Source organism: Lutzomyia longipalpis, chromosome 1, assembly GCF_024334085.1.
Source record: "Lutzomyia longipalpis isolate SR_M1_2022 chromosome 1, ASM2433408v1".
Taxonomy (NCBI): Eukaryota; Metazoa; Arthropoda; class Insecta; order Diptera; family Psychodidae; genus Lutzomyia; species Lutzomyia longipalpis.
In genome coordinates, this window is record NC_074707.1 from 38299566 (window position 1) to 38311839 (window position 12274).

At 36.4% G+C, this 12274-nt stretch overlaps 1 protein-coding gene across 1 annotated transcript; it reads left to right on the forward strand.

Moving 5' to 3' along the window:
• The first annotated feature begins 234 nt into the window (after nucleotides 1-234).
• On the forward strand, nucleotides 235-9504 carry LOC129787211 (CUE domain-containing protein 2-A). The gene is made up of 3 exons (XM_055822596.1): nucleotides 235-407; nucleotides 675-1514; nucleotides 8890-9504. The coding sequence occupies exons 2-3, from the start codon at nucleotides 690-692 to the stop codon at nucleotides 8917-8919; spliced, it is 855 nt and encodes a 284-aa protein (XP_055678571.1). The 5' UTR covers nucleotides 235-407; nucleotides 675-689; the 3' UTR covers nucleotides 8920-9504.
• Nucleotides 9505-12274: the final 2770 nt, after the last annotated feature.

The following is a 12274-nucleotide window of genomic DNA, read 5'->3' on the forward strand; positions in this document are numbered from 1 at the left end:
GTCGTGCGATTTTCTCTGCATGTCCGCAATTTAGTTTTCCTGCTGATAAAATGCTGAAATCCCTGAAATCCAATTGGAATTTTTTATTTTGTTTTCTGAACGATTTCTTTGTATGCTGAATGAGGAAATTCATTAGATTTTCTCTTAATTCTTTTTTTCTCTTATTTTTTTTAGCCTTTTCTGTTTATTTTTTTTATATAAAAAACTCCATAGATTCAAGCACCCGGAGAAACATGAGAACTTCCTAGGAAAGTTCGTTTGAGAATCTTCACTGGGTTGCGATAAAAATTTGTTTACGTTTTTTCCTCAACAAAAAGCCCCAAAAGACGCCTTCTTTGTGATTGGAAGTGATCAGTTGAGCCCCCAGTGGACACAGGAAAATCCCCTTTCTCACGCAACACTGACAGGTTTGTGGAATTTTGGGATTTTTTTGCAAATGCCCCCAAATTTATTGATCGGTTTGACAATTTTTGCAAATTCACTTAATTCCCATTGAAATTTGCACAAATCCCCGGGATTTTGGAGCTCAGGGCAGCTCTGCTGGGGTCCTTTGTTTCCAGAAGTTGTCTTGAGGGGATTTTCAGAGGGATTGAGGAGTTTTTCCGGGGGTTAAGATGGCTCTGATGGGTTTCATTGTTTAATGAATTTTCCGGGGGTGAAAAAATGTTTTTCAGAGAGACTTCTGTGGCATGAATCTGGAGCAACAGCATGAGATGGTGAAGACGAGCCTCTTCCAATTCGTCAATTCACACATTCCGGGTGCTGATTTGAGTGTTGTGGATGAGATTGTGCTGTCGTATGTGATTTCAATTCTCGAGGAAGCCTCCCAGGATCCCTCGTTCGACGTTGAGGGCTTCATTGAGATGATGTCGGCGTACATAAGTGATTTCTCACGCATTGATCCGGGTGTCATTTGTACGTGGATCTTCCAGCTGGAGAGTCAACTGAGTAAGCTCAAGCAGCAGGGCTCCCAAGCAAAGGATCATCCCCTTGATCTCTCGCTCAATTCCCTCAATCTCGCTGACATTCTCCCCGAAACGAAGCTCCGGGCACGGGCTCCAGTGGCGCCCGTTGTTCCCGAGGGGGGTAGCATCAAGAGGGTGCAGCATCTGTCGGAGACAAGTGATGGTGGCTCCACTGATAGCTCCAGCTGCGATTTCTTCTCCGAGGAGTGTGATGCGCTGCAGGAGATGTTCCCCGAGAGTACGTATCTGGAGGTGAAGCACTGCATCACAATTGCCAGTGGGGACATTGATCGTGCCACGCAGATCCTCCTGCATCGTCAGGAGTCAGGGCAGAGTCTCGTGGGGAATGGCACGAATATTCCAGCACCAAAGAGTCAATCAATTGACGATGCCGAGCTGAAGAATCGCATCATTGCGCGGTACTCGTACGTGGATAAGAGCTCCGAGAATCGCGAGTACAAGCCCGTGGCACCAAAGGTGGAACCGAAGAAGCTTGTGCGGTATCGCGACAACAAGATTGTCTCCCTCAAGGGGGAGCGCTACACGGAGGTATGTGGTGATGATGAGGCTGAGTTGAAAAAACCAAAGAAACCAATTTGTCCGTAACTAAGATTGTTCACGTATAAAAAACAGAAGCGTAAACTCTCCATGCTTACCGTGTCACAACCGCCGCTTCCCCCATCCGGGCCCCCTCACAGCTGTGCCCCCTCTGTCCTCCCTCCTATGTTTCTGTTTTTTATATTGAACCATCTTCAGTGGACGCCGCCACGCACGCAGCTCCCCGTGCTGGCTGGGTGCACGTACTTACTGCGAGTAACTGATGTTGACAATGTAACCACCTATTTGGCTAAGTGGCGCAGGGCGCTGAGGGCCCCACAGCGGTGGTGGCCGTGTCTGAAGATGCAATTACCATTCAATGCGTATCTCATGAATGACTACGTTAGCAATTACTTTAGTAGGAGTGTGTTCTGCAGAAGAACGTCAAGAGTTACAATTATGCATATTGTATTAGTTATTTCAATTAATTATTTATTAGTTAATGCAAATCTAGCGTCTATGTATTCCAATTGGACATTGTTGTGATATTAGGACTATACTGTGACGAATACATTTACCTTTCCCCAAGGAATCTCACGTGAGGGGCCGCCGCAAATGCTGCTGCCACACAGCAGGTACCCCAAAAGGGGGTATTCATTTGCAAAAAATTTATGACACATTTTTTTATTCTCAAAAAGCTCAAAAAGTGATTTTTTTGGTTTATTTGTTAAGTTTTTATTCGGAAAATTATAGGGAGCAATTTTGGACAAAATAAAATATATTTTGTCTTTTGTGAAGTCTACAAAAGACATTTTATGAAGAGCAATTTAGAATAACCCTTGGAATGCGGAGCGGGGTCGTTGAACGACCCCAGCGCTATATTTCGTGTTATATCTCCATAAATATAAAAGATACCATTCCCATCTTTTGGAAATAAGTTCTTTGGTTATCTGAGGAGGTTGTGTAAAAATTTCAGCGCAATTCGTCCACCACAAGAAAAGTTATTAAGGAAAATGTAGAAGAAGGGAATTCAAAAATTGGTGTAACGGCCATGCTGTGGAAAATTTCTTAGAATGAAGTTAGTCACATCATAAATCATATGGTTGAAGGGTTGTGTTTACTTTCTCACTTTACCATCTCAGTGTCAGAATTATCGCGAATAAGTAACATAAACAACATAAAACATAATTAGAAGCATATAAATGTGCAAAACAATAAGGAATATTCGAGAAATATTGCCATTTATCTCGGTGCGGGAAGTGAGGGGAATGTGGGGAAGTAGTGAAAAAAAATAGCAGTTGCGGTCAACTTCGTGGCAAATTTCTCACGAAGAAAGTGTGAAAAATGAGTGAAAAATGTTTTTCCCTAATATCTTCTTCTGCGTGTTTCCGGGTGGCGAATTTGTGATGCAAGGGGCAAGAGAACTATATAAGGAATCTATAGGCACTAACCCGACAACTCCAGGTTGTATAGTTTGGGAGAAAATTGGCCTTCTTTTTGGGGTCGTTCAACGACCCCACCTTCGCATTCTACGTAACTACCAAGGCCTCCGCATTCCAAAGGTTAAAATATCTTTTGGGAGACTTTTGATACATTTTGTCGCCTTTTGTGACGTGTTTTTCTTTCGAGTGGAGAGTTTACAGATGGAAAAAATAAGAAGAAGATAACATTCTTATTAGGTTATGTTTACGATTGGGGCAATTGAACAATCTGAATTGAATTAATTTTTAGGGAAATTCAAGTCAAGCATGCGTGTAGTCTATTAAGTACCCCAAGGATGTTGGGAAGATCAAAAAACCATCTGGCTTCTAGCTCATCAGTTCGATTTTCATTACACCAAGAAAATGTTAATGAGTCACTCTGATATGATTCTCTTTTACATGAATTGATTGACTCATATTTTATTGCATTAATTAGCCCTACATATTTCGTTTTTGCACATAAGAAGTCGCATCGGGAACATAGGGAAGGGATCTCTGATCCAAAATCCTGATTATATAGGGTTAGAACTTGTCAGCGATCTCCCAAATTTTTGCCGGAAAGACAGAGAAATTCTCCATAACATTTTTGCCCAACACCGCTAAAAGGGAAAATGGACACAGCTAAATTGGCTGAATTTCATATCATTCCACAAATTCTCTTTGCACAAAGCTTCACAATTACCCGAAATTGCATTATTATCCCTATTTCGAGAAACATGACAGAAAACTTTTAAAAAATGCAACGCGTAAACACCAGTTTGACAAAAGATTTTGATTTTATAAAAGCACCTCGACGAGATGCTTGTAAAACACAAAATATTTCTTGTGTAATGTATAAATTATTTTGTGCAAAATTACAATTCTCCTATAAAAATCTTTTGTGGAGACGTTCTCACAAGATTGTCAAAAGATTGACACAAAAAATCTTTTGTCTTTTGTCTAAAATTGCATTAAACGTCAAAATTTTTCAGTTTTTCAAAATATTTCACCTATTATTGTACCTAAAATTGCAAAAATTTCTTTTGTGGAGAGATTGACAAAAGTTTTAGAGAAATATTTTGTGCAAAATTACATTTAATGTCAAAATATTTTGTATTTTCAAAATATTTTGTCTTTTATTTTGTCCAAAATTGCTCCCATAGTATTTTAAATATTATTTTAAGAGGTATAAAAATTCTGAGAAATTGGGGTGAATAAGAACAGGAATAGAGAATTTAACACTGGAGGACCCAACATTTGGCACAACGCGGAGGATCAAATTGGTAATAACTACCAGCTGATAAAATATGCTCAATAATTAATTATTAATCAGTTTATTGAACAATAGGATCGAAAGTTTCACTAATTCTCAATCTCCTTCAAGCATTCCTACACCTAATTACTAAATATTTAATTTAGAAAATCGTCACTGAAAAAAAATTGCGTAGAATCGATGCAAAATTGCCAATTCAAACAACTTTTTCAGCTGCAGTTTTGCTTAATTTACTATTGCGCCTAAATCATCACAAATTTTGATTCTTCAAGTAATGCTTTAGTCACTTCCGGCAATAAAATTAGTTCACATTAATGATTTTCACCGAGGAAAAGTGAACAAGAGTTCTTTATTTGGGAAATATGGGGAAACATAACCTCAAAACAATGGCAAAAATGTATGAGATTTTGACTGGTAGTTATTACCAATTTGATCCTCCGGGTTGGATTCTGACTTTGACCTCAATTATCTTCCAAAGAAAAGACTTTTAACGAGATTTTCTTTCTGCTATTTTAAAGTAATTAAAATTCCCTACACATAGATGCTAAATTCATCGAGATAAGTCCAATAGATTTTATTCTGTGACGATTTTAAGGTTCAAATTGGTAGCAAGTACCAGTAAAGTCCTCTGTGTTAAAAAAAAACACACACACACAAAAAACACATTTTCTAACATAAAAAAATGCATGAAAATTTGTTTTCAAGAAATTATGCAAAAGTCTAAGACTTTCATGTATTCTTTCATATTTTTGTAGGCCCTGAGGAAGGACTTAAATAGTCCGAAACGTTGGCCTTGAATAAAATTTAATTAACCGAGCTTGAGACCGAAAATCCGTCTTTTAAGAAAACCCATTAATCGCCTACGGACGTCCCTTTACTAGATAAATCTGAGTTTGAGATGCTCAAAATTTGAAATATATACTCTGAAATGTAGATTTGAATTTATCTTGGTTTTTTTCACTTGGTTTAACTTGGTTTCATTTTGCGATCAAATTCAACGTTAGCAGGATCTTTTTCACCTTTTTCACTACACGTCCACGGGGACGGAGGCTACTCTTCTCAAAGTTTCCAGGCGGAGCTCGTGTCTCGCCTTTTCTTGTCTTTTTGGGCCCTATTATTTATATAGAAAACAATGAGTAAGATTAACAATAGGCCCATAGTGTTAGTATTCTCTTGATTTAATATCTCGTTCTTAACATTGGTGTTCCCCATGATTCGAGACAGAAACACTTTTTTTTTCACTTTTACAATTTCACTTGTAACACTTTGCAAATCACGGTCGCAGGCAGGATCGCCATGCATTGTATTTGATGAAGGGTTTGAAAGACGAGGTGTTTCCCTCTCAACAGTCGATTTATTTGTGTCAATTCTTTCAATTACAATACTTTCCGATGCGCCAGCCTTCTTCAACAATAAGCTGACGCATCGCTTTCCATTCCACTCGCTTACCACCACACTACAATCCAAACAAGGTCCTATAATCGTTAATATTTAGCTGTGTTTCTTTCAGACACAGCTTTTGTGTACCGAGCAAAATCGAAAGTCGTCAGATCGGGCTCAAACTTGGGATGAGCACGAATTAGGGTCCCCACATTCCAAAAAACGTATGCGCCAAAAAAAATTTTTTTCCGGCCGGCCGGCCGTCCGGCCGGCCGGCCGGAGTATAACCCTAAATTGCGAGAGAACGGTGATAGATAGAGACTTGCGGTAAACGGCAAAGTTTAAATATCGACTGGAAGACATCCGATTATGACGTCAAATTTTACCCCCCTCCCCTCCGTCCGCCATTTTGAATAACCTCAAAATTTTGTTTTCGCTATATCTCAGCCCCTGTAATAGCTAAAAATCTGAAATTTTTATATGTTGTAGGGGACATCAATACCTTTCCAACGATACCACATTTTCGAAAATCGGTCAAGCCGTTTAGTCAATATGGCCGCCACAATTTTTCATCGAAAATCGACCATAACTCGAAAACGGCTTGACCGATTTCGATCAACCCGGGCTCAAATGAAAGCTCTCAACAAACCCTACAACTCTCTAGAACATACGAAGTTTCAAAAGTGACCGCTAGGGGGCCGAAAATCGAAAACAAAATTTTCGATGAGTTTTCGATGAATATCTCGAAAACGGCGACATAAATTTTTTTCATTTTTTGATATGTTATAGCTGACCATATTATCTAGCTCAATGCCAAAAATGAAGAAAATCTATGGATCTGTTCTCGAGATATAGCCTTCCAAAGTTGGCATGTCATATCTCGGGTTCTACAAGTCCGATTTTGATCAACTCAAGCGCAAATGAAAGGTTTCGTGAAACCCTACAAATGCCTAGAACATTGCAACTTCGAGAAATGACCGCAAGAGGCGCTAAACTCAAAAACAAAGTTTTCGAAAATTTCGAACTCGAATTTTTCGAAAATGGCGACATAAATTTTTCTCATTTTTCGATATGTTATAGCTGACTTCAAGACCTTTCAAACAAAAAAAAATTTATGAAAATCTATGGATCCGTTCTCGAGATATGGTCTTCTAAAGATTTATTAGGGTATGACTTTTCAACTTTTCCCGACTTTGCACGTATTTAAATTAATTAGCGTTCTAGTTTGCTTTCACAAAATTGGTACACTGAAAGAAACACAGCTCTCGTAAGCTTGGTCAGCTTACCAGTACATTTTTCGGTTCTTTCTGGTTAATTAAAAAGAGCTTAAAAGTGCATAAAAACCAATTTTTGTTCTTTGCCTATTGGGGCCATCTTTCTTTAAATTTGACCATATATTTTTTAATTCACTTAAATATTTTTTGAATTCACTTTGGGAATCAGTGTCCCTTTGGCTTAAGGCCATATATAATGTCTACACTTATCTTAATCCTTTTGTGTCTGCTTTATGCGTTGAATCTGCGTTGGATCTTTGTTGAATCTGCGTTGACTCTGCTTAGACAATGTTCACTTGCTGCACTTGCTGTCTTCTGGCCTCGAGTTTCTTCCAGCAAATCTTCCAACAGGCTTGGAAGAGAAGGGTAACACCTACGGCCAGGACGATGATGTAGCACACCTCTCGCTGCTCAAACAGGTTGGGCTTATCGATGGCTGCACTCATGGCATTATTGCCTCCTTGTTGTAAAGTGTTAAGGGCTTCCTTTTCTGCGGTGCAGTAGTTTCCCATTGTGTTGTATTCGCTATTTTTTCACTTCAATTATATTACACTTAAACTTTTTCAATGATTGTTTTTTTTTCACAATTTTCACAATTAATGAAATGGAACTGGCAGGATCGCCATGAAAGGTTCCTCGTGAAGGCACCGAATTGTAAGACTCATTTAATCCAACTGTACTCTTTATTCAGAATTTCGTTTGTTTTATTCTTTTTGGGTTCCTCGTCAGCACAATAAATGGGGTGACGAGTGCAATGCTTTCCCATTGCATATCGCCCCCAATTATGGCGCTAACGAGGCTCCCCTTACAACCCATTTGGTGATTTTTCTCAATTTTTAAAAACAGTACCCTGTTGAATCCTTTCCGGACGCGACTTTTTATTTTGTTTATTTGTTTAAGAATCATGTTACAAGCGAAAAATTTTCTCATTTTCTTTAAACTGATTAAAAACAATTTTAATGATTTCTTGTTTCGGGAGTTAAATAGAATAGTCCGGAAATTAAATTGGAATGAACAGTGATGCTTTTGAATATTTCTGAAGGTAAATCGTTTAAATTCAATAAATATGCTATACGAAAGTTGGAATCCTGTTCGGGACATTACATATTAAAAAACCAAAACGGATTAATTTCCAGAAGTTCAATATTTCGGTCATGATTAATTTTAAAAAAAAAATTTTAAAGCATTTAAAGTAGTTTTTATAAAAATTATATCTTTTTTTTCGTTATCCGCGTAAAAATACAAAATTTATTCGGTTTTAGACGTTGATATTACTAAATTATGAATGATTCTATTCACCCCAATTTCGAGTTAAAAAAAACTATTTTTCGATATTTTTCTATAAATATTACTTCGAAGAATTTTTTAACAACCCAAAAAAAGAAGAAAAAGAAGACTTGAAAAATGAAAATAAACGAATTTATGCATTTCCTATGAAAACGAATATTTTTATGAAAAAAAAATGTGTGATGTACATAAATTTTTGCAGATGATTACCCTTTGACAGTAAGCGGACATTTTCTCTTTATTCATCCCCCTTCACAAAAAAAAATTAAATATAAATCCACCAAAATATCTAGTCATTCACCTTCACTGATCCCCTCCCCTAAAACCTAAAACTAAAATCCCTATCTATCCGATTTTTTAAGGATATCAGTACAAATGTTTTTTTTTTATTATTTGAATTTCATTTCTATTAATAATTCTTTTCTTTTCTCTCTCAAAATAAAAAAAAAATGTGCCAATCATGTTTATTTTATTATTGATTTTGTATTTTTTAAAGGCTCGTACGAATACTTTTCAACAAAATTAAGTAGTTATTTTTTAAAGATCTGATTAAAGGACAATGTTTTATTAAAAAAATATATATTTAAAAAAAATACTCAAAATTAATTTTTTTAATGAAAATCAAAAGCAGAATATGCTTCTTTTAAGGACGATTTGAATGGTTATTCGTACGAGTCTTGTTCTTTAAAAATATTTTAATTGTGTTCCATCAGATGAAGCCACTTATGAGCAAGAAACCATGACCACAGGATACAGGAAAATTTATGTAAAACATGTGTGTGTATATGTTTGTTCTCGAAAACAAAGAAGATAGAAAGTTAATATTAAAAAAAAGTAAAAGAAAAATCTCAACCTCTAATGACCATTGTGACGACAGTATGGCCCTAATATAACATTAATTTAAGTTCCTTAAAAAAAACGTTCATTATCCCCTTTTGTCCCTCTCGACACAGAGAAAGGCAAGGAGAAGTAAAACATTTTCTTTAGATTTTAAGGAGAGAAGTGCACATGAATTTATTTGCGTAAAAGTAGAGCGATTTAAGGAGAGACTAGATCCCAACTAAAAAGGGGGTTAGTATTTAGAGATGAAAAGATGAAAACAACACAGTAAATTAATCGTATTTCTTAAATGTGTGTGTTTAAAAGCAAGATTTAAAGGAAATAAATAAAAAAAAAGATTTAAAGGAAAATTAATTAAAAAGAAAAAAAACATAGAGTATTGAATGTATTAAGTGACATGATGTAGGAAATATAATTATTATATTATGTGAAACGATGGATATTGATGATATCTTAATCATGGAAATACAGATCAGTAAAACTGAAAATTTGTCTTTAAATTTTTAAAAGAATAAAAAAAAATCTGGAGGTAAGTTATTTTAGCATTAGAAATAAAAATGATTTTAATTTAAAAACTTTCGTGTAGATCGATCTTTTAGAGCGAAATGTGTCTTGACTAAAGAGTTAACCTCGTTAACCTTTTGCATTCTTTCGGTCATACATAGATCTAAATGTGAAATTTTTTTATTTTCCCAAATTATTAAGAATTTAATACTTTTTCCAAGTTAGAAAAGCATCAAATTCACGCCATAGAAGCAAAAAAAAGACGTTCTGATTGGGAAATATTCTCTAAAAGCATCCACAGAATGAATATCGTGATCAAAAGAGTAATGTTTCTATGTTTCAAGTGGACGCGAAAGGGTTAAAATTTTAATTAACGCATTTTTTACAATTCTTTCACTTAAAATCGCCAATTGGTAAGAAAATTTTCTTTTAAAGTTTGATAATTTCACATAGTTTGATTTCATGACTTTAGAAAGGTTTTATCCACTTTTTTCAGGTCCTTAGATTAGACTTTTTTAGAAGATTACATCCGAATTAGATTTTATGAAGTCCTGGGGACTTTTTCATGGGAATTTTAATTTAGTAATTTATGAAAAACAGTTAAAACCATTTGGTAAGAAAACATTCACTTTTGTACCATTTTAGTTGAATTTATTAGCCCCCAAATTTTATACAATTTTCATATCTTGTCCTGCAATCTTTGCACGACATTGGGAAGAATTTGGTGCACTGTGTGTAAGATTGGCAGCAGTTTGCAGTTGGATTTGAACGTGTTGAAGCACAATTATTCGTCATTTCTTTACAATTTTGGGCTTTAACTTTACTTTGAAGAGCAATCAGGAGGAGGAACGCGAAGAAAACAAAAACACGCATTTTTATCTTTTATCAAATGATCATTTTGTAGTACCGCTGGTACTAACTGTCATGGTATAGGACAGATTGGCTTATGTGTGTGGGGTTGGCGGGAGTCTTAAGGTGGCTCTCTCTCCCAACCACCGTAGTACGGTTGGCTCAGTTACTCGTGGGCCATGGGGTCGTACGGACGGACCCACCCCATAAGTCTGAATCGTAGTACCTGGCTATGACAATTGGTATCTCATTGTCAGGTATTTTACAATTCAGAAGTGGGATAAGCCCAAAAACTCGTTCGCGGAAGTGGAGAAGTGCGTGTACGTAAAATTCGTGCGAAAAATGTTGAATTCGCGAGTGAAAAAATTCCATGGCGTCACTTTGACGTCACCGTGTGGAATTCGCGGAAAAAGTCCACCGTTTTGGGACTTTCGCGGCGTAGAGAATCGCGTTGTGGCACCCGTGTGTGCCTTTTATAGTTTTCCTCGGCGGGAAAAGTGCCGTTTTGTGTGAAAACGCGTCGAAATGTCGTGAAAATCGCGAGAAAATACGTGCCATTTTTGACATGTCGTGACGTGTTCGTCGCGAAATGCAGGGGGAAAAAAGTCCTTCGTGGGGCTTTTCCGTGGCATGGGAATCCGCGTAATGTTTCCCTGAACTGTGAAAAACGGTTTTGCAGCTGGAAAAGCTGACCGCGTGTGAAAAATTATGACATTTTCGGGCGTAATTTCAATGCGCAAAAACGTGGCGTGAGAAAAAGAGAACAATATGTGTGTGTGTGCTAGAGCGGCGCGCGCATGGATGGTACGCGTGTATGTGTGAGCAGCAGCGAGGAGCGCAGCAGCGAGCGACCAGAGAGCATCACACACACACTCACACCAACAGGGCCTGCATCGCACAGCGAGCCTGGCACGCTGAGCAGGATGCGGGGAAGAGATACATGCACCAAATGCATGCAAAATAAAAGAGAAGGGAAAATCGCAAGTATTTTCTTCTAGATTGGAGAGTGGTATTCTCCAAATTGGTTGTGTTGATATTATTGAATTTTATTTCAATGTTAACCCTGAAAAGCGCTTTTCAACCCCCTGTTATTCTCTTAATGTTGAATTTTATGTTTATATGTAAACATGTGTTAGTCGATTAAGAGAATTTAATAACGAGATTTCCTTACAGCTATTAATGGAATAAAATTTAAAAACAAAAGAAAGAAAGGTTTATTTATTCCTGATTTTGAGATAATTGCAGTTGTAAGATGGTGTGGGAAATCATATTATAGATGCAACCCGATTGAAAAAAAGGGGTTTTGAGTTGCACAAGAATTATAAGGAACCAATGTGTTGAAATTTTCAGGAAAATTTTTAAAAGTTGAAAAAAAAAATGAAAATTTCAAACGTTATATAATTATTGGTTGAATTCTTATGCAACGTAAAATAAATTGCAAGTTTCCTTTCAGTCGCGTATTGAACAGAAATTTCATTGGACAGTAATTTTCTTGAAAGAATATGTATTGAAATTTTCCATGAAAAAGAAAATGGATTGAAATTTTCTAGAATGGAAAATGAGTTAAAACTTTCAAGCAATGAAAATGAAAGTTTCAAGTAAATGAAATTAATTGAAATTTTCTGAAAATGATGTGAAATTGTCATGTAATGAAAATAAAATTGAATTTTCATGAAGGTGAAATTTTCATGACGTTGAAAATAGAAGGAAATTTCTGTGAAGATGAAAATTTAATAAAATTCTAAAGTAGTTGAAATAGGAATAAATATTAGAATTTTTATTAAAAGAAATTGAAGGGACTTGAAATTTTCAATAGCGATGGGAACTCAAATAGGAGTAATGGATGGCTCAAAGGAAGAGTTGAGCAAGTTGAACGGATTCTAAGGAATTGTTCAGGGGATCAAC

What these genes read in the sequence shown, in the direction of transcription:
- LOC129787211 (XM_055822596.1), top strand. Translation starts at nt 690, where the DNA reads ATGAATCTGGAGCAACAGCATGAGATGGTGAAGACGAGCCTCTTCCAA. An exon ending in AGGGGGAGCGCTACACGGAG is followed by an intron (nt 1,515 to 8,889) that starts GTATGTGGTGAT and finishes GTGTTCCATCAG; the next exon opens with ATGAAGCCACTTATGAGCAA.